This window comes from Hemibagrus wyckioides, linkage group LG23, assembly GCF_019097595.1.
Source record: "Hemibagrus wyckioides isolate EC202008001 linkage group LG23, SWU_Hwy_1.0, whole genome shotgun sequence".
NCBI classification, from domain to species: domain Eukaryota; kingdom Metazoa; phylum Chordata; class Actinopteri; order Siluriformes; family Bagridae; genus Hemibagrus; species Hemibagrus wyckioides.
The window spans coordinates 6,812,104-6,836,262 of record NC_080732.1 but is presented as its reverse complement, the minus strand read 5'-3'; the positions used below and the strand labels follow the sequence as shown (position 1 = coordinate 6,836,262).

The following is a 24,159-nucleotide window of genomic DNA, read 5'->3' as shown; positions in this document are numbered from 1 at the left end:
TTTATAGACCAGACCGAAGCAGTTGTTTAACCACAGATATGACGTGTGTGCAATTTTAAATAGATGCTTGACATATACGCCTACATTACTTATACCAGAATGGGATAAATATTAATAATAATTCATGAGCATGAAATACATACTATATTTTGGAATGTAAAGATGTCATGCTGACAATATAGGTTTATATACTGACAAACACTATATAGCTAGGTTTATATATATATATATGTATATATATATATATATATATATATATATATATATATATATATATATATACAGCTCTGGAAATAAGAGACCACTTCAAAATAATTATTGTTTCTTATGTTTTTTTTCTTACAGGAGTATGTATTGGTGAGATGAACAGTATTGTTCCATTTTTTCTGAACTGCTGACAATATTTCTCCTAAATTCAGAATATAACTATTGTTATTTAGAGTGTATATTTAAAGGAAATGACAACACATCAAAATAACCCGAGATCATGCAGTATTTGCAGAGCTTTAATAACTCAAATAAAACAAAATGCAAATAATTTGTAAACAAATTGTGTTAATGCTTTGGCTAAATAACATTAAGAAATCAGTATTTGGTGGAATAACCCCGATTTGCATGAGTTTTGGCTCCATGCTCTCGACCAGTTTCTCACATTGCTGTTGGGGAACTTTATACCACTCTTTTTGCAAAAAAGCAAACAGCTCAGCTTTGCTTTGGTTTGTGACCATCCATCTTCCTCTTGATGACATTCCAGAGGTTTTCAGTAGGGTTCAAATCTGGAGATTGGGCAGTGCTCTCTTATTTTTTTCCAGCGCATATATATAATCCATAGATTACAATTACATCTTGTTATACATACCTTTCCAAGAATAACACATTGATTTCAATTCAGATATAAGTTAAATTAATACTTCATATTGAAAAATGAAGATGTAACGGCTGTCAAAGGAATCGTTAGAGCCCCTTAGCGGCTTCAGTTACAAATGTGAAAATATATCTGGATATAAGGAAATGACATTTAAATCATTTATTAATCTAAATAGTTAAACAGATTTCCCCACATACTGGTGAGAGACTAGTATTTGTGTGGCAGCCTTGGAGTTAGTTAGTTATCTAAAAACTACATCTTTTCCGTAACTGAAATTCACATAAATTGTAGCTTGCTGTGTTACAAGAAAAGGCAAAATTCTGTGTCCTGAAGTCATGGCGGAAAGCTCACACGGGGACAAAGTACTGATGCTTGCCTACCAATTACTGGCCTAAGAGTATTCTTAATTTTAATCTTAAAAGCCTTATGATTATGTGGAACATCCATCATAATGTGCATCAGTGACTAAATTTATGTAAAACTACAGACATAACTGTCAGAGAAATGTTGTTAAGGATAATTAATCCACACCTATAGAGAATTCAAGAGGACTTATTACTGCTTTTAATTAGGAGGTGTTCTTATTAGTGAAGAATTCCTGAACCTTGTTTAGAGAAACATAATTATCAGTGAAAAACATGTTCACTGATACACAAGTCATATTATTGTATAGCATGAGCAATTGTACAGCATCAGTAATTAAAGGAATATTTTATCTCAGTATATAAAGATCCTCGACCCCACCATTACTTCTCAAACGAGTCACAGTGGTATGACACGAGTTGTGTAATATTGCCAATTAGTAACTTCAGAGTGACAGTTAATTAAAGAGGTTAAGTGACGGTTCAGCAGTCTTAACACACTCTATCGAACTGAAAATCACATTCTTCCAAACTTTTGGCCAAGCCTTTTTAAAATGTCATTATATAACACCAGGAGGTCAAGAAGCTTACAACTAGTTTGTCAACTCTCAGTAATTAGTGAGTGTAAATGGAAAAGTATGTCCACAACATGGGTCAATTTAATGAACATGCTTCCCTGGATAATCCCAGTAATCCCAGGATTACAGTTCCTTGTGTTATAATATCACTGGTTATCACTGCTTTGTACATACACAGTTCATGTGACTGTCATTAAGTCTCATCACCTTACCCATGCTGCTCTTTCTACTTTTTCTGCACTCACTAGTACACATTATAAACATCCTCATAACTGAATCTTGTGTTTAAAATTTCTAATGTTTCTGCATTTTATTGAATTACTATACAGGGCTTTACAAGGAACTGAAGAACTTGAACCAGTCTTTCTATCTATGTGTGTTTCTGTCTATCTGTCTGTACGTTCGTCCACACTCTTAAAAAATAAAAGTACCAGGAACAACCAAAAAGTGGTTTTCACAGTGATGCCACAGAAGAACTATTTCTGCTTTTCTGAAAGAACCTTTCAGAACCTTTTAAATGCCTAAAGAACCTACTGTGCAATAGAATGTAGGTGGTTTAATAGATAGTTAAGATGAAGTGTCTTCATAAAACCATACACCCTATAAGAACTATTTAAGAACCATTATTTTGAAAAGTGTATTCTCATAAAAAAAAAGTGCATCAAAGGTTTTTTGGATGGTTATCAGAACCTGTCTAGCTGCTACTCATCCATCCATCCATCCATCCATCCATCCTTCCGTTTTCTGTATCGTTTATCCTATACAGGGTGTCAGAGAACCGATTATTTATCTATCTATCTATCTATCTATCTATCTATCTATCTATCTATCTATCTATCTATCTATCTATCTATCTATCTATCTATCTATCCATCCATCCATCCATCCATCCATCCATCCATCCATACATCCATACATCCATCCATCCATTTTCTGTATCGTTTATCCTACACAGGGTGTCAGAGAACCGATTATTTTTCTATCTATCTATCTATCTATCTATCTATCTATCTATCTATCTATCTATCTATCTATCTATCTATCTATCTATCTATCTATCTATCCATCCATCCATCCATCCATCCATCCATACATCCATCCATCCATCCATCCATCCATTTTCTGTATCGTTTATCCTACACAGGGTGTCAGAGAACCGATTATTTATCTATCTATCTATCTATCTATCTATCTATCTATCTATCTATCTATCTATCTATCTATCTATCTATCTATCGATCTATCTATCTATCGATCTATCTATCTATCTATCTATCTATCTATCTATCTATCTATCCATCCATCCATCCATCCATCCATCCATCCATCCATCCATTTTCTGTATCATTTATCCTATACAGGGTGTCAGAGAACCGATTATTTTTCTATCTATCTATCTATCTATCTATCTATCTATCTATCTATCTATCTATCTATCTATCTATCTATCTATCTATCTATCTATCTATCTATCCATCCATCCATCCATCCATCCATCCATCCATCCATCTATTAGTTAAAGGGTGTCAGAGAACCGGTTATTTTTCTATCTATCTATCTATCTATCTATCTATCTATCTATCTATCTATCTATCTATCTATCTATCTATCTATCTATCTATCTATCTATCCATCCATCCATTTTCTGTATCGTTTATCCTACACAGGGTTTCAGAGAACCGATTATTTTTCTATCTATCTATCTATCTATCTATCTATCTATCTATCTATCTATCTATCTATCTATCTATCTATCCATCCATCCATTTTCTGTATCGTTTATCCTACACAGGGTTTCAGAGAACCGATTATTTTTCTATCTATCTATCTATCTATCTATCTATCTATCTATCTATCTATCTATCTATCTATCTATCTATCTATCTATCTATCTATCTATCTATCTATCTATCCATTCATCCATCCATCCATCTATTAGTTAAAGGATTAGGGGCTCTTTGGACAGTTGAAGATCCTGAGCTTCCTGCATTATTAGAAAGAAGGGGGTTCTTCAAGAATTTTTAGTATTCGTTCAGTCAAGGTTTCTTATCTTTCTAAAAGGGCTCTACTTCAAGAAACATCTGGCATAGGGTTCTTTTTGTAGTCCCTTATGGAATTCTCCAGAGCGACAATTGAAAAAGAAAAAAACCTTGGTTCTAAATCTAAAAGGTATCTTGAAACGGGAACCGTCTCTGATATGGAAACTTTATGATATAGGAACTGCACAAGGTGGACAAACATTTATGATTCTACTCAAATCTCAAGTCTTAGAAAAGGTTAAGCTTCTGTCTATAATTAAGATTTATGAGCTTCTAAAATTGGTTTTTGAAACAATATGGTGAAAGGTTGGACATAAAAAGGGTTCCCCTGAGGAAGAACCCTGTGGGATTTATTGCTATTTTTTTCCATTATTATATGATAAAGGATACATGGTTTAATCATTTAAAATCAACTCAGTGTGATTTTTGCTGACTTATGATGTATACATGTCTGCTCTTTGTTCACTTGTCATGAAGTTTCTTCATGTTTTTCTCTTATTTTCACCTCAAGCTTTGTCTGCATGGTCTTGAGTGTGTCTGGCTCATACACTTCAGTAGAAAACTCAACTTATGTTTAGGCTATGGATTGTCCAGGCACTCTTTGTGCACAATCAACCATTTCTTTGACTATACCCTGGCTCTTAGTATTCTGATTCTTCAGTCATCTAGTGAAATTGCAGTGTTTCTGATCAATTTCCAACACTGTAGTAAAGGGGTAGTTTTAGAAAGAACGGTTTCCGTCCGACCCAGATGATCATCACCTATGTGGTCTGGTGATCCTGTTTTGCTGTCACCCTTTTTCCAGAGAATCGTGGGGCAATCTATCAAAAGATATTGCTCCTGGATGACAAAATCGAGGTTCTAAAGGTTCTAAAATCTGGAGAAGTTTGGCATGCTCTTTTGTAGGATTGTACATAGAGACTTTAAGGCTTCCCTCAGTGGGGCAAACCTATTTTTTTTGTGAGTTTGTCTGTCTAAATATACATATTTCTCTCTCTCTCTCTCTCTCTCTCTCTCTCTGTTGTCTCTTAGACACTCTTAGAAATGAGGCTCATAGATTCACCATTCCAGCTTCCCCAAAACGATCCACTTAAAGTCTTTTCAGAAAGGGAAACCCTTGTTGTAGAAGAACTTTTTAAAGGGATTCACAGAGGGATAAAGTCTTTCATGGTTCTTCTCCTAAATGGAGCCTATATTTCTAAGAATGTATCTGTTTCTCTTTCTCTGTAACCATTTTATTTTTAATTCCTGCCTATGCGTATTCTGAGGCAGTTCAAGTTGCATGTTATAAATACTTGAAAGAGGAAAATAAGAGAGAGAGAGAGAGAGAGAGCTGAAGAGAGAGAGCTCCATCAATAAAAGCTGAACACCATGTTCCCTTCCACTGGATGGAGCTAAAGCACCTTTAATTGTCTGCTGCTTAAAATAAAGAAGCAACAGAACATTCTTGTCATTTACCCAACATGATTTCCTCCTTGTTTTGTGCTCTAATTAATTTGCGCTACATCAATCCGACCACCTTTGTTCTGGCTCTTCGTTCTCAGACCAGGTTTTTCTTTCTGCACTTTTGACAGCAGATTACTCGATCGTGTTATATTTTGTTCACTGGTAGAAGCATGCAAAAATACAAGAAGAAGAAGAACAAGAACAAGAACAACAAAAAGGAGATTTATTTATTCATTAATTCAGGTGACTGGGTGATTTTTATGCAGAGAAAGTCCATGGAAATCTAGCGTTCAGGCACCGTGTGCATGTGTGAGTGTGTGTGTGTGTGTGTGTGAATATCCTGAAACTGGGCGGGAATTGTCCTTATAAAGGAATGAAGGGGAGGACGACTTCTCTCCATTCTGCTCTCTGCCTCAGAAGGACGCAGATGTCCCACACAGCAATGGATTTACCAGGTAAAAAAAAGGATGAACTTAAGGACATAAGAGGAAATAATTACACAGCTAAAGAAAGCTTTTCTTTGTGCATTGAGAATTTGCTTGTAATGATACTGTAATGATTTTATATCATTAGATTTAAGTCTAATAGTTCGGTATACTGTGATGTGTACAGTGCAGTGGAAGGGATAAAGTTTTAAGTTGTTGGTCAGTTATGGACATGAAGGTCAAACAATTCCTCAGAGACAGGATGTCAAAATGAGTATATATCTATTTTTTTTATGTATCTAATAAATTGCATGAATGACAGTTTCATTTGCAAATTAGAGATGCATTGCAAAGTTTCTGAGATCAGAACTGCATGAAATATCAATTTGCATAAACAGAGATAGTGTTTGGTAAAGCTCTTGGTCTTTTTAAACTTAATCTGTTGTTCTTTTTTCCCTGCAGATTATATCAAACAAGTCCTCTGAAGATCTCGATATCAGCCGAGAAGAAGGAGGGAAAAGACAAGCCACAGTTAGAGTTAGAAAGAGAAAGAAAGAAAGACAAACAAAAGAGAGTGAGAGAGAGAGAGAAAGAGAGAGAGCTCGGAGGAGGCGATTAGCACCATAAGAATTCCTCAAAGGATTTAACAGATTTGTAACCTTGCCTCTGTGATTATGATGGGACACTACGTCGCACAGATGTTGCTGCTTGTCCTCGCCCTGCTCTTGGTGCTCGGTGTCGGCGTGTCGCTGGGTCAGAATGACACCGAACCCGTGGTCCTGGAAGGAAAATGCCTGGTGGTGTGCGACTCGAACCCGTCGTCGGATGGCGGCGTGACGTCAGCGCTTGGCATCTCGGTGCGCTCGGGGAGTGCCAGGGTTGCTTTCTCAGCCATCAGGGGCACCAATCATGAGCCGTCTGACATGAGCAACACCTCCACCACCATCTACTTTGACCAGGTCTATAACTTATTCATTGCTTATGGATTTGGGGAATTACTATACACTACACCTGCAGTGCTAAATAACTTACTGGGTTCTGACTGCACAGATATACGACGTAGGTGATAACAAGCATATTGGCTCATTTACATGTTACTATTTTTAATCTTTTGGAACTCTTAATGAGATAAGAGTCAGTATTGGATTAAATTGTTCTGGAGTACTGTAACATTAAAATGAGCAGCTACTCTGTAACATTGAACTAAATTATTTTTAGAAATGTGGATTCATGTTATTTGTGTTATGCTGCTACGCCGACCCTGTAAGGAAGTAAGAGTTGGACTAAGAGTGTGTTAGCGTGATTTTGGTGTACACTTCTGTTCTTCTTGCTATTCATTTGCTTTTATTATTGATAAAGGTTGAAGAATATGAATACTAAAAATAAATCCACCCACGCTTACTTGCATACTTACTTACTTATAGAGAACACACAGCACAATTCTTCTCTTGCAATCTTGAATGTCTTATCCTAATCTGTTGAACTTAAATAAAGATATGATATTTAATGATAATTAATTAACGACTGTTGAATGTACAGTAGAGTATACACATGAGGTATAGGGCATATTCGGTACACTATTACTACAAAATAATGTTGTGGTTGCTAATTTGTCCAAACAAAACTTATAAATAAAAAAAATAAAAAAAATCAAATCAAATAAATAATAAAAAATCAAATAAAATCACCTACTCTGCTGGATTAACTAATAGGAAATGAATTTACACCTAATTAAATGTTGTAAGAGTTAACATGTTAGGTTTTCGTTTAGAACACTTTTGTCTTAAATGAACACTTTCACCTCAGACAAAAAAATGATCGCACTGCCATGCTTTCAAAGGCCTTCGTGAAAAAATCGCCATTTTATCCGATCGGATTTAAGATCATCAATCTGGAGCCCTAGTATGAGACAAAAACGCATTATTTAGATGTGATTATGTGAGTAATATGGGCTGACATATGAAAAAATAAACCCACAAAGTATACACATATGGTGGAAATAATAAAATAAAAAATAAAAAATAAAATCGAGTGACTTCCTTCTGAAAACTGGAAATAAAATAATCCGATCCTTTGTAGAAAAAAAAAAAACAAATGTGAAAAAGAAAAAAAAAAAAGAATTATTTTTTTTGTTTAATGTGATGAATTTGGGGTTTTTTTTGTTGTTGTTTAAAGAAAGTAATGAGCAGCATTGTAGCCTATTTTATTGTCGATCATCAATCAGACAAAACCAGGCTATAAGTAAAGATTCAGATCATCTAAGAGTTCAAAATGTCTGTGCTGCTGCTTTTCTCAGGTTTTAGTGAACATCGGCAACCATTTTGACTTGAAGGCCAGCGTGTTCACGGCACCGCGGAGGGGAATTTACAGCTTCAGCTTCCATGTGGTGAAAGTCTACAACAGACAAACCATCCAGGTGAGAATATTAAAGAGCGTATTAACGGTGTGAGGAGGCAGAGATCAGGTGACGATGAATAATCGTGATGTTCACTTTCACATCACGACAGCGACAGCGACATGCATGGAAATGACGACTGAATAAAGCTATGAAGGAAAGGACGTGTGGGAAAAATGCAAACTACAGAAGAGAAATATTGCTTTTAGAAGAATCAGTAATTGACCTGGTTTGATTTGTACTCCTGGTGTGAATGATAAACGAGCTTGGAGAAGTATTTAATCCAGGTGGAAATATGTATTTTATTTATTTATTTTCCAATTAAGTCTTATACAAAAAAAATGTTGAATTCATATCACTGCATCTTACACAGTTCATACACGTCCATATAAATTTATCAGATATTAGACGTTCTTAGTTCTGCTTTTGTAGGCGACCCCGGGCATTAAATTCCCCCTTAAGGAAAATGCGCAAGTGACGTTAATAAGGCCAGTAGAGACTGTTTATAGCTCAAATGCCTATATTTGGAGATATGAAGCACCTGTTGAACATCAACAGTGTTTTATTTTTTTCTTAATTTCACCCCCGGGGTCCTTTATCACTGTGTTACCCAACATGTGCAGGTTTCTCTGTTATTTACAGATTAACATGCCTTTAATGGGATTTATATAGAGACAAATCAAAGGGAAAAGCAAAACCAAATGTCTCAGGTGTTGGACCACTGTGAGAACAGCTTTCAGTCTGAGTTGAACATCAAATAAAATATTTACGTGATTCGAATTTAGATTTAATTCCGACAACCTGGATTTTTATTTATTTATTTATTTATTTATTTTAAATCTAGCTATCGTGAGGAGCTGCTTAAATTAGCGTTAGACGTTCATTCCTAATAACATCTTAATGCTCTGAGCTAAATTTCACGTCTACACACGCCTAGAAAAAAAGGTTCACCGGGGTTCTGTGTAGAACGCTGGGGTTCTTTACTTTGTTTCACAGCTATTTATTGCTTTATGCATCTTTCATGGTTTGTATTTGTCATTGCTCGATAGCACTGTATAATTCTTCTAACATAATTCTTGCATTCAGATTATTGTTTTTAATTATTGTTGCATGATGATGATAATGATGCTACTGCTTCTGCTGATGATTAGATATTATTATATTATTATTAATAAATTACTCAAGTATTTGCAGTCACTGAACCCATAAATGGTTCTATGTAGAACCTTGTCACAGGCTGTAGGGTTCTTTTGATATATCGATATAGTTTTATATAGAACTTTTCTGGAGTTCCAATGTAAAGCACCCAATGTAGAACCTTTTTTTTTTTTTTTCAAATAGTGCATCATGATTTTTGTGTATGTGTGTGTGTGTGTGTGTGTGTGTAGGTGAACCTGATGCACAATGAATACCCCATCATATCTGCATTCGCCGGAGACCAGGACGTCACGAGGGAGGCGGCGAGTAACGGAGTGTTACTGATGGTGGAGAGGGAGGACCGGGTTTATCTCAAACTGGAGCGAGGGAATCTCATGGGCGGATGGAAATACTCCACCTTCTCTGGATTTTTAGTTTTTCCTCTCTAATTGCTCTAAACATCTACTGACTCTTTTTTTTTTTTAAAAAGAGCTTGGAGGTATTCATAATATGCTGAATATGGACCCTGGAGTTTGTGTATTAATCTTATATAACCAGAGCAAGAGGAACCCGTTTGGATTTTACTGTTGGGGGAAAAAATATATATATATATTTCACCTGAGAATGAAAGTGCGGACAACTACATAAAAAACGAAGATGAGGAACTGGGATCCCGGACTGCGTATATTTATATTGACCATGCTTTTTGTTGTGTTTGTAGAGCCTTAAAGATCGATGTGAGGTTGATTGTGGAGCTGCCGACCTTCCCGATTCGAGCAACGCGTTACTAAAGCAAATTTGTTTCTTGCACGAATGGAAGATCTTGTTTGTCTGTGGTGTTCATGGTGTTTCCTTTGGACGCTGAACATATTCAACATTATGCCACACATAGGCTGCCTAATATACAGTGATTATAAAAAAATAAAAAAAAGAGAGAGAAAAAAACCATATATAAATATAACCAGCCAATGGAGACAACTTAAAAACTGAAAGGTCTACCTGAAGTACATATTATTCACATGGTGTGTTCTACATTCCAGATCTGCGTTAACTTTAACTGATTTGCTGTTCCGTGATCCTGCTCACAAATGTGCATTGTGGAAAAAAAAAAAAAAAATTCCCTATATGATGTCCCGCCTAATAAAATATTGTACTGTACATGTATTTATTCAGTCTTTTTTTTAATTATTAACGACATACCGAGCCAAATAAATAAATAAATAAATAAATTAATTAATTAATAAAAGCCCATCCATCATGGCATCAGGACGATTAATTAGAATTCTATTGATTAGATATTGGATTTCATATTTCAGCACACTCGCCTGCATGAAGGCACAACCAGTGGTATGGACGCAGGACAACACTTTAAATGTGACCAGGATGCAGTTTTAATATGAAATAACGTAAATTTATTTACATCAGTCGTTACAAACGTTTATACCATACCGTCACCACCACCTGCGTACAAGTGCTAAGATTTAAAGCCGTGCTGAATTCACTAATGTTTTTAACTAGCTAAGTCTTTCTCACTTTAGAACCTTGGTACTAAGGTGCTGAAATGTGTTCATTATTAGATCACTGTGTGTTAGGTGTGTTAACTGTTAAGGTTTTAATGTCATGGGAGACTCCATTTAGACATCTAGTGTTCAAATGCTGACTAAAGCAGAGATGGCTAACACAAGATTGTTCTCTTACTGACTAGCTGAAGCTTTTTTTTTTTTTTTTAGGCTATACATTAAGCCAAATCTTAATTGTTCTGTTATTTTTTGCCAAGTTTAGCTAACGTGCTAATTAAATTACTGGATCTTTATGCATAAAGATGCAACTTGAGATCAAATCCAATTAAGTGATCCTAATGTGAAAATAATGAACTAGCCAGCCCTAACATTACATACCATATGCTATCTATCTACTTAACTAGCTAGCTAGCGCTCATTAGCTAGCTAGTTAATGCTAGCTAGCGGGTTAATGCAGCATGCATATATGACTTTGTATTACTGCGTTTTCTTTCGCCACACATTCTCCAACACAATCATATTCTTTTTAAATCTTTGTTTGGACCAAATATCCCAACAGCTAAGGAAATATTGGACACTTTTGACCCCTGTGGGAACAACTGACCAGTCCTCGTGTGGCAAGCTTGCTTTTTTTTTTTTTTTTTTTTTTTTTTAAAGCAAATCGAAAGCCTGTATTATTTATTTATGAAAACAACACTTAGGTTATTATTTACTGAGGTTAAGATTGGAGTTTAAGTTCAGGTGTTGTGTTTATTGTCATTGGATGGTGGTCGGTAGGGTAGTAAGATAAGTGTGTGTGTGTGTGTGTGTGTGTGTGTAAACGCACTTAATGTAATCATAGAAACTCTGCAGCACAGAGAGGAAATATATTCACGTGAGCAGCCAAAATGCTCTTACTAGATATTACACTGAAAATGATCTGTGTCATTATGCGAGTTTTTGAAAGCAAAAAAAATAAATAAAAAATAAAAAATCAGCAAGCAGCGAGAGTGAGAGTGTGTGAAATGAGAGTGAGTGAATAAGAACTGAAACTGGGGCACATCATTTACTGTATATCAGCACTTCGTTTAAAACAGATTCAGCTTCAATAAGCCATTTTTAAAGCTTCGGAACGGAAATATTTGGTAGAAAACAGGAAATAGGAATATTTTGCCCTTGTATAAGTAACATATTATTATTTCAAGTACCTTTCTTTTTATGTAAGGAAAAAAAAAAAGTATGTAAAGTGACAGAGATGTAGTCTACTTTCTTTTTTTTTTCCAGGAAACGTTTAGCTCTGTTTTTTCAACCATATTTTTTTTTCTATGCCTGAACATAAGATGGCTTATATAAGATGTTATATATAATCACACAACAAGGTTATATATTGTGTTATTCCCTACAAGAAACTATATTTCAGTGTAATGTAATCTCTTCTCTCTTTCAGTGTTGGTTAAGTTAATTGTGGCCTCTTTGCTGTAGAGACGAATGCAGTTGGACTATTTATAATTATGGTACAATTCCATAAGGTGACGCAGGACCATATCTACAACATCCTTAAAAACGTGTTTATCCGTTAATTAATCACATTTTAAATGATTGAACTCAATCTGCACCAGCTAATATGTGGTGTTATTTTGTTAAATATTCAACCTCCTTTGGCTTGGATAGCATTTTAGATTTCTTCTAGCTATTTGGGGTTAGGAGGAACCAATAAATATAATAACCAGATATTATCTTTGAACATGAAGCCAATTCTTTTGTGTACAACAGGTTCCAGTTATTTAGAATTAGAATTAAGTATTATGGGTCACACAACCAAAAATGTATGTGGGCGCCAGGTTGTAGGAGGATAAGTGGTGTTATTTTTGTTGAAATGCATCAAGCATTTGATGCTAGCGAAAGATTAGCAATGATACGTATGCACTTTCTTACCTTTTGTTGATTACAATTAAAATGAATACAAAAACAGCACAATAGGATTCAAAGGAGTTTTCCAGAAATTAAATATACTATACTATACTATACTATAATATAATTAAATATTCATTTCTCATTCTTCATCCATCTTTAGTAAGCCGGTTATCCGGGTCAGGGTTGTGACGGATACAGAACTTATCCCAGGACACACACACTTATTTACTCCATGGTGCATGAGCTCAGGATGGCGGGACCTTAGTGTTGCCAGGATGTCTTGCTATTTATATAATATCCAATAATATATGTATTTGTGCACATTTTGGGCTTTCAGGGCTTCACGGCAGGATTATTTAATTATTTATTTTTTCTTTCTGCGCTCTGATATGATAAGAGATGATTGAAAACTCTTTTGTGCCAAGGAAGTGTTACACATCATGTGTTCTTATGGTAAACATTAGCTCTCATGGCTTGCAGCTACATTAGGATCGGATGACCTGGAACATATATTCGGATAAAGATTAAATGAACAATTTATTTTAAATATGCAGTGGGAAAATATTCATTTAGACACACACCAAAAAAAAAAAAGAAGAGCATATAACAAAGAAATCACTGTGATATTTGCCAAGTATTAACTAGAATTAAGAGGTTAAGTTAAGAACGATCCACTCTTCCAGCGGCACTGTTGGTGCTATAAAACAGCGCGGTGTTCGAAGTTCTACACTCTGCATTAAAAACCAACTCTGAACCATAAAACCCACATAGGTGCCATAAATCTATGTTCTCAACGACACTTTTATGAGTGCACAGATGGCTGAATAGTGTGTGTTTTTAATTATGAAAAAGTAGCAACATCCAAGAAACACTTCTCGCATTAATGTGTTTTTTTTCTCACTCTCCTGAAAGACAATACTCTTGTTAAACTCCCATCGCGGGCTAATTTGAGCGGGCGGGTTTTTCTCTCAGCAGGTTCATCCACCTCCCTGCGACTTCGCAGCGAGATGTGCTGTAATGCTTCGCGAATTTGCGACTGAAATGGCATATTAATGGCACGTGTGGGGTTTTAACGCCGGGTTTTTCAGGGTTCCAGCACTGGTGTCAGTTGCGGTTAGTCATTAATCTGTGCACGCCTCCCTGATGAGAGCTGCAGCTGTAATTCTGACTCATCCAGGCTTGAACAAAGCTCCTCACTCACACAAAAAAATACGTACACACACAGACACGTTGTGCACAAGCAGTGGGGCAGACAGCTAATGGGTTTAAAGTGATCAGAAATTAATTTTCACCAGAGCTAGCAATTACACAGTCTAACATAGTTGGCTAATAAACAGTTCAGTCATGATTTTGCTCGAGGCAGCATCGTAGCAATATGTTTATGCCGATATTAAAAAGCCTTTAATAATGAATGCAGGCTGGAGGAATCGTTGAGCATCATTGATTTTACACTACTAATCTTTTTTTGCAGTTCTGCATGCATTTCTTTCTATATGTTTAGCAAATAAAAACAATTAACATATGTTCATGAATATAACACAGCAGGTGTTGGAAGATATACAGGTACAATATGTGATCATGGCAGTACTGTGGGAGGAGAAGCCTTCTTGATGAAGGAGGTCAGAGGAGAAAAGCCAAACTGACAGGAAGTCAAAAAATAGCCACTTTTTTATAACTGTGTTGAGCAGAAAAGCATCGCAGCATGCATATCTTGTCAAACTTGGACGGCTACAACGGCAGAAGACCAGATCAGGGCTCCATACATCATCCAACAGCAGGAAGCTGAAGATACAAATCGCACAGGATGAGCAGTTAAAGGTTTTCCAAAAATAGTTTTGTTAGAATTATTAGATCACTAAAAACTGCAGAATAAAATAATTTTCCAAAATTTGTAGTGTTCATCCCTGTAACTGAAACTTGTATGTCAAGAACGGAAAAAATTCTGAGAGGATGCACGCTTAAAGGAGGGAGAGGAGAGCGGACATCTGGGGTGAGACATATTTTGATATTTTGGTTTGGCAGCAATATACTACTTACTGCCTACAAACTATATGCAGTTCAGACCAAGACTTTACAAACACCAAGGTTAAAGATGTTCATGTTTCAGAGAGAGTCTGGGATATTCCAGAAATTGATGTAATGGCTGTAAAGCCACTTTAGGAGTAAACTGGGATAGCACCTGCCAAATCCAAGAACTCAGTTAGCCAGAACCTAACTGAAGGTACCCTGAACAGTTATATGTAAATATACAAAATTAAGGTTTGCAGGTGATGTATAGCATTCTGGAGGCATGTTCTCTGGTCAGACAAAGCAAAAAATGTGGCCATAATGCTCAGCAGTATGTATGGATGGAAGGTAATATTTACTCTTAAGGACACCACACCACCTGTGAAGCATGGGGGTGGTGGTATCAAGTTGTGGTTCAATTCAGAAAACTGAAGGCATCATGCTGAAGGAGGATTATCAAGATATCAGTCAGAAAATTAAGACTTGGTCATAACTGGTTCTTCCAAGCCAGATAGTAATCCTTAGCAAAGTGCTAAAATGCTTCAAAGACGAATAGAAGTGAAAGTATAAAAGCGGCAATAGCACTGAATGCTAAAAAAAAAAAAAAAACTGAATGTAAAATTTTAATCCACTGATATAGTACATAAAATCAGAAATAATTCTGTCTCATACTGTAGCTGTGACTTGAAATGTCATCTTATGGGAATGAAGTAGATACATAAACTCACTTCACACAGGAAATTTGAATAGCTTGAGCCTAGGTGTTTATAAATGTTTGGCCTCAGCTGTGTCATGCTAGCTCTAATTGCTATTTATACTTGCTGTAACTGCATAATTACATTCCAGTGTACAAGAAAATAAACGGGAAACACTCGTCAGCTGATGAGCAACAAGAATTCCAGTCAATGTGTAACCCGAAAAATAATGCCCAAATCCCACATTCTGTGTCTATACATTAAATATTTATTTTCTGATTAGCATAAATGGATGACTTTGTCGTTTTTACGACACCATTAACATATACATAGATATCCTACACCCTTCATATTCTAGCAGATGTTAATCTTAATATATCGTGACACTTCAGAGTCTGATGCTTTCGATGGAAATTGTGGAGTCTGCAATTAAAACTTTAAGTGCGCCGATGTTTCTATACTAAGTGGATAAGTAGATGGAGTGTTAATAACACTCAAGCGCTATCCGACAACCTTCTCTTCACAATATCCAAAAATAATGTCAGCTGTCAAAATCATGTCACGTTGCAATTCTTGAATAAGCAGTAACCTTTTTAAGCTGCTGTCTGTTGCGGTTTCTTTGCACCTCCGGACTTGTAATTAAACATCAACTCCTGCGTCAAAGGATTGATAAAGAACTTAGAAAGCCAATCTAGCACAGGAAATGACTCGAGTCAAATGAAAAACACTGCATCACAGATTGGCCAGGATGATCAGAATGACACTAGGAACTCAGAATTGAGTTTTACTCGCTCTGGTCTCGATCGCTTCCTTCACTTTCCTCTTATCACGAGAGAGTTTTAATCAAAGCAGACTGCAGACAGTGCTGTTGTTTTTTTTTAGCAGTCAAGCATACAGACAGAAAGACACATATAAACTTTTTCACTTGTGCATACACTTGCTGTCCAATTTATTAGGAACACCTGTCCACCTGTCCATTCATGCAGGGTGCAGATCAAAAACTTCAGATAATCTTTACATCCCACTGAGTGTATCAGAGATCTACAGCACTCTAGTGTTTATACAAGGGATGTCCAATCTTATGCACAAAAGGCTGGGGTCGATATTTGTGTTTTTTTTTTTTGTCCCAATCAAGCAGCAACCATATCTGTCACATCTGTCTAATCAGTTGATCTTGGGTTTCAGTAGATTCAGGTGAGGCGTCTGATTGGTTGGAATGAAAACCCTCTCCTCTCTGGCTTGGAAAAGATCAGACCGTGAGTTCGACCAAATGGAAAATAAATAAACAAATAAATAAGTGACTGAAATTTTTTGTGAGTGGAAATTCCTTGTTGATCAGGAGAGAGTCAGAGAAGTACGGCAAAAACAGTAACTATTTTTGTCAGCTGTGGTGAGAGGAAAAAGCATCTACGAATCACATCACAAACCTTCAGGCAGATGATTTACAACAACAAAAGACCACATCCAGTACCATTTTTGTGGGTACAGACTCTTCTTTAGTGCGTGATCATTTTTTATGGAAATGTCTGTTAGGAGACCAGCCAAATTTATTCACAAATCTAAATATTAAATATCACCAGCATTAATATACACCGACCAGGCATAACATTATGACCTGCATAATATAGTGCTGGTTCCTCTTTTGCTGCCAAAACAGCCCAGACCCAGCATTCACTGTGTATTCTGACACCTTTCTATCAGAACCAGCTTTAACTTCTTCAGCAATTTGAGCAACAGTAGCTCGTCTGTTGGATCGGATCACACGGGTCAGCCTTCACTCCCAATGTGCATCAGTGAGCCTTAACCGCCCATGACCCTGTTCACCACTATTCCTTCTTTGGACCTTTTGACAGATACTGACCACTGCAGACCGGGAACACCCCACAAGAGCTGCAGTTTTGGAGATGCTCTGATCCAGTCGTCTAGCCATCACAATTTGGCCCTTGTCAAACTTGCTCAAATCCTTACACTTGTCCATTTTTCCTGCTTCTAACGCATCAACTTTGAGGATAAAATGTTCACCTGCTGCCTAATATATCCACCCACTAACAGGATGCGGAGATAATCAGTGTTATTCAAATGGAAATGGAAAAGAGTAGTAAATGGAAAAGAGGGCAAACAGTTTCCTATTCCAAAACCCAAAATGCGTGAAAATTCATAGAACTAAATCATCAGAAATTGAGGTTATGAGTTGAACACAGGTCAAATACGATACATCACAATAGAGAGCAGCAAGCTTGTGAGCTTGAAGCTGCTGTGTCTGCCGTGACAGGCTGTCTACACGCCTTCCAATCAGATAACATGGCAGAGTTGTGGAATGGCTTGTCAGAAGATCTGGGCCTGAGGGTGAATCGAGTGAAAATGGTTGCAACAAGGACCTCAGGGAATGGTTCATGAGCAGGTAGCATGAAGCATCCAGGAAAGACAGAGCAAAACAGACAGAAACAGGACCAACAAAATGCAACGAAGAAGAGCTGAACAATGAATTACTTTTATCCGCCATGGAAATATTAAGAAAAATCACTATTTAGCGTCTTTATTCACTATGTGATGAGTGTTAGATATGTACGTAATTTGGTTTGTAGTATCATACGACCATGCTGTGTTTAATTTGTGTTTGACCTAAGTCATTTTAGACACATACTATATTATCTAAACACAATTCAATTCAATTTGTTTAAATATTGCGCTATTAACGATGGACATTATCCCAAAGCAGCTTCACAGGAATATATAAATTCTGGATACTAATTATAAATTTGAAATTGACCACTAATGAGCTAACCAGAGGCAATGGTAGAAAGAGAAAACTCCCTGAGATGATATTAGGAAGAAACCTTGAGAGAAACCAGACTAAAAACCTATACTCATCTAGGTGACACTAGATCTAGGTGGATTATAAAATATGGTTTTAAAATACAAAAATGAAAAAAATAAATAATAAAATAAATAAATAAATAAAATAAAAATACAAATCAGTAGTGTGTTGTAGGTAAATTACAAAATATGAAATATATGTAATAAATGATACCAAAATATTAAATATTTTGCTAATTATACTTTAACAGAGTGCTGTACCAATATAGGCGATAACAGGAAAACTGTTTATTCCAGGGTCAGGTAAAAATAAAATAAAATAAAATAAAATAAAATAAAATAAAATAAAATAAAATAAAGATAACATTTGTTATTTGTATGTATTTGTATTTGTAGAAAAAATAAAAAAAAATAAAATTACACAAATCAATCAATCAGTCAGGATAACATTTGTTATGTGTATGTATATGTAACATTTTAATTTAAGGAACACATGTTGCATGTCAATTAACATCTTGCTCTTCCTCATCAAATACAATAAATACTTTGTTAAATCCTTGTTAAATCTGAGACATTCAATCAACTTTAAGGAGTGTGCTTCGAACACAATGCTGAACATATAGTATTTGTATTTTCGAAACCAGATGACTTGTTGAATCTTCACCACAAGAAAGCCACCATGTTTGAAACACCTTAGTCTTTCTGCTTCAGCTTTTTTCTGGCACATAAAATGCCTATAAATTGTCTTCATCACATTCTAAGGGTTAATACAGAGTGTTCCTGTTTTTTTTATACATAGCTTTAGGACATAGTGTATACTTTAATTTTGCCTGTAGCCCCAAGGTCTCATTAACGCTAATAACAAATGTGATGAACCTCTTGGGAAACAGAACTTCCTCAGGAAATGAGTAACCTTAAGATAGGCGGTTTATTATACACAATGCATTTGTATCATATACTGAAGCTTTCATAAGGATAGTAGCAGACAAAGAGAAATTATAATCCAGGGTAAACATTATTAGGCAGGAAGTGTTGAGAAGCACAATCTATATTAATAGACAAGGCTAAAGGGTTAACCCACAGCAAGAGATTCATCAATAACAAAAATGAGACTTTCAAGTCTAGTACAAACAAATATTAGGAACAACAACAGAACCAGGAAGTAATATTTAGAAATTCAGCTAATACTCAGGTGACCACAACCTCTGCTGGCAGGTGGGAGAAGTGTCCTGAGTGTCCCTGAGTGGACGAAACAGAATGACAATGGAGTAAACGTGTCTTTATGAAGCCCTTAGGAATCTATAAGGTCCTCTCACTACAGCATTAATCACACGCACCAAAACACCCAACATTAGCTATTATACACTGGAGAAGTATACTTTACAGTTACATTACATTACATTAGCATTTAATGAAGTATACAGTGCAGTAAAATGACAACCCAGCCACTCCACCTTAGACTGTGCATATAACAGAATGATTAAAATGAATAAGAAATAAGAAAAAGTAGTTGGATATGCTGTGTAATGTTATATGTTGTTGTTGTTGTTGTCCTTAGGCTGTAACCCTTAGGGGTCACCACAGCGTATCATCTGATCCAAAGAAAGAATTACACTGTGCTGTATATGTGACAAATAAAGGTTATTTCTCTAGATGCAACTTTCCCATTTTCTCTGGGCTTGAGCCTGGCACTGAGAGTTAACCCTCAGTGGCTGGGTTGGTTCCCTGCCTGGGAATCAAACATGGGTCGCAGCAGGAGCAAAGGGTCCTGTAGCTGGACTACCAAGGATGTTACATGTAGTAATAGTACAGAATGGAAAGTGATGGGCTAGTGTGTAACATGTAGTAACAGAAAAAGTGCAGTGTGCAGCATGACAACAGGGGACACGAGTCTTTGTGGAATTCTAAGGGTCCTAAGTGTCCTCTTGTTAAGCTCAGGCACCAAAACACCCAAGATTAATCATCAGAGAAGCAGAAAATAATTCTGGTCCTATGATAATGTTGGACGTTTGTATTATACAGCATAGAGTTGCTATGCTACCAGTATGATCCATCTGTTTTGTTTTGCTTTCTTCTCAGTTATGAATATGGCAGTAGCTTTGCTGTTTTAAATAGCATGTTCCCAGCAGAACATCCATAATATCTACTTCTATCCTGTATGTACAGTAGGACAATTTAGCAGTGAAACAAATAATACATGTACTTAGTCCTGATCATGCTGGGCTACATTTGCTACCTTTTTTTTGGTTTGTGAGAATTAAACCACTTTGAGTTAATTTTGGGTCTAATTTTCAGGCTGGCTCTTTTAGCAATTCTAACGAGCATGAGTGAATTAGTTGTCTTTGATTTAATGAATTAAAAAATGATCTCTGTGTGACAATCCAGCTGTTTTTTTTTTCTGAATTTGTACCTATATGAAACAGTGTGACCAAGGTGGAATATCCATCTTGAGTTGAATGTCAATGTATATTAGTCTTCATATCACACCAATCCCTATAGACATGTTTGTTTTTCCTTCTCGCAGACACACACCAGCTATAAACCTGACAAAACCTTCACTTATTTCAATAGTGTATTCCCAAAAGAATATCCATATTGCAATACGAGCGTGTATACACATCTTCAAATCTCATGCGAACATCTTATCGATGTAAATACGGTTCACCATGCATACATTGTGCCAGTGCTTCATTTTTCATGGAGAGAGAAAATTGCTGGAAAGAAATATTGTTGGAGGACTGAAGAAGAGTCTGTTGAGGATGAACTGTCTGGAAATTTCTATTTTATTTTCTGTTCTTAATTTGGAAAAAAAAAACAACCCACAATTATTTGGTAGAACAAGGTTATCAGACAGTGGACAGATTTTCTGAAAAAATGAAGACAAATCAGATATATAGGCTTTAGGGATTAATACAAATAAATTTATAAATAATCCTAATATTGATCTTAAACGTTTTGTACAATATTTCTTATGTTATGTAAAGCTGCTTTAAGACAATTTCCATTGTTAAAAGTGCTATACAAATAAAGTCCAATTCTACTTAATAATGTTGTATATATTATAAATAACGTTACTAATTCTAGACGTGAGATGACGTGCACTTGTTCTCATCTAAAAGACTCAGAACTTTACTTACCTTGTTAGGAATTTTCTTTCATGAGTGAACGTCTGAGAAATTGTTTGTAGAATATAATCATTTTCATTTTGTGCATTATTTATAATATATACAACATTATTAAGTAGAATTCACATAGGTTTTGATATAACAACTGCCCCCAAATGCTGAAAAGCATCACCCAGGGGACATACAAGATATGTTGACCTACCTCTTCCTGAAGCACTTAAACTAGCTCTTATTTTTCCCTGTTTGTTTTATGTATTGTTTGAGAATTGCGATTGTTTCCAGTGCACCATGCAGTGCATCGCTTGATTCGAACCCTAGCGCAAATACATTCATCTTACACTTTCACAAATATGCATGAAGAACATAATGTAACTCACAAATTATTATTATTATTATTATTATTATTGTTATTATTGCTATACATTTGCATTCTTGTGAGTTTTGTTTGTTTTCTTATCCCCATATCCGTGGTAGCTCAAGTGGTTAAGGCTCTGGCTTGTCGAACGGGGTTCAAGCCCCAGCACCGCCAAGCTGCCACAGTTGGACATACACCCCCCGACGTTCTAGGGGCACTGTATCATGGCTGACCCTATGTTCTGATCCTGACCCTCCAAGGATGGGATATGCAAAAAAAGAATGTCACTGTACTGTAATGCATATGTGACAAATAAAGACTACTTAATCTAACCTCTTCAGTGTCCCACAATGTTCTCCTGTCAATCATGTTTTGTGGAAACTAATGATGTCATCACCGACTAAACACATGCACAGGTTACTTTACTTCCTGAACAAGTGGAGCCCCAAGTATGAGTTGAGTTCACATTCACGGTAATCGTGGCAGAGCAACCGAACCCACACCACCTCCTACAGGTTGGGTAACGTAGTGCACCCCCCGAGCCACATGACAGCTTTCATATTAGTACATTTTTATGCAAACCCCTGCTCTGTTTTCTGTAAGTTATGCACATGGGATAGAATTACCGCTACAGGGTCAATACCTCCATCTCATTTTCTAAACTAAACCAAGGATAATTAAAAAATGTATAAATTAGATAAATTAGTAATGTCTACATTGCTGCTCCTTGGGTAGTCCTATGTGCATCTTAATTAGTGCTGCATTAAAGTGTGTATTAGCTAATCTAAATAATCTAAATAAGTAGTCAGTCTTACAAAAAAAAAAGGTCAGACATCACATTATAGGAATGTGGATAAAAAGGCAGAAGGAATGCCTAAATTAGACCCATTGCCAAGTCATTTTTGCCTGCAGCATTATAATAATCCTTAAGGAGCCCTTTAGGCCTGTTTAAAGGCAAAAATACACAAGGAAAACAAAAATGGTCTGTGGGTGTAGTGCACCTACACTTACTTCACTCTGCGTGAGATTGATATTTACTCCGAGTTTTGGTTGTTAATGCCAGTTCCTCTGGTGCACCCATCACGCCACAGGGCAAACTTGTGAACTCTCACAGTTCGGATTGATATAAAATGTAATATTAGACTATCTTCCTAACATTCTCATACTCTTGGATGCATTTCATGTACAGGATTGTACATGCTTAATAAATCAGCTGTTGAATCCTAATAAGTAAAGATCAGGAGTAGCCAGGAGCAATGTAATAACAGTGAGGTTGTGCAGGTCAGCCGAGACCTCAGTGCATCTGTGTGCACTAATGAAATACTGCTTCGTGCATTTAAACAAAACCAAGAGAAATCATGACCTGGGGCATCACTCTTATTCTCACTATGTGATCTGTAAATGAGTTAATAAGGTTTGATTTTTTTTTTTTTTTAAGCCATGTTCATGAGTACACTGATTTATGTCACAACTTTTGTCATTTCATTTGATTGGGATTGATGGTATGGATTATTACAGGTTACCCTTGCTCATATACTAAAATGACTTGAATTAGAGGAAGTTTCTCAGGTTTTCCATTTCAGGAGCAAGACTTTTAGAAATAGCACAAAATGCAAAATTGTACTGGTTGATATGTATAACAGCTTCACTGTTCTTCTACTGTTACCAACCCCAAAGGTCAACTAAAAAATAATTTAAATAATTTCACAAGAATTTTTTCCCCTTTCTTTACACACACTAGGGCTTAACCCTGGTTAACTATTTTAAAGGTGAAACATTTTGCTGATTCCAATGATTACATAAAAATAATTCTATTTAGTGGATTATTTAAAAAAATTAAACATCCTTCAGTGGTGGACCGTCAGGTCCAGCAAGGCCTTCTCTGCTGGCCTAAACAGCAGTGATCTGAATCACTGACTTGTATTTTAATATATTCAATATATTTTTCCATGAATGTGTATTAAATTATTCCCAATAGTCTATTCTGTACATTTCATAGCTTTTCTCTTGGTTGTGCTGCTTCCAGTAGTGTATATTTATGATTAGAGTATTTATCCAATCATATTTCAGCTAGTGGCTGACATCATGTGTCGCCAGGGTGAAAAAAATCTGCCTTAAGGCCTTCAGAATCAATAGTGCAGGCGCCTGTAACTTAAAATAAGTGGAAATTGTTACATTAACCAATCAGATTTCAAGTTGGCGTCACTGGGGCCATCTAGCAGGCGTATGATTACGTCAGCAATTTCCCGTTGTTTAATTGGAATAGTCAGAGGCAGCGAACCGCACAAACTAAATAAAACATATATATTTTAACTCAAAATGGCTGACAGAGGAGAAGAAATCGATTTGGTGAAGGGCTTGGTGTGAAATGCACGGCCTGCCACTGACATCCTGGATTTGTTGGATATTATTTTAACTCAGTCTCGAATTCTGTCTCCTTTGGTTTACTTCCTTTCTACTGAGAACAATATTCTTATTAAGCTTTGAGTAGAAATAT

General features: G+C 36.1%; 1 protein-coding gene across 1 annotated transcript; it reads left to right on the top strand.

Annotated features, from left to right (window-relative positions):
* Positions 1-5,590: 5,590 nt before the first annotated feature.
* Positions 5,591-11,890, top strand: cbln2b (cerebellin 2b precursor). Its single transcript, XM_058375961.1, has 4 exons — positions 5,591-5,748; positions 6,181-6,677; positions 8,015-8,134; positions 9,502-11,890. The coding sequence occupies exons 2-4, from the start codon at positions 6,393-6,395 to the stop codon at positions 9,697-9,699; spliced, it is 603 nt and encodes a 200-aa protein (XP_058231944.1). The 5' UTR covers positions 5,591-5,748; positions 6,181-6,392; the 3' UTR covers positions 9,700-11,890.
* Positions 11,891-24,159: the final 12,269 nt, after the last annotated feature.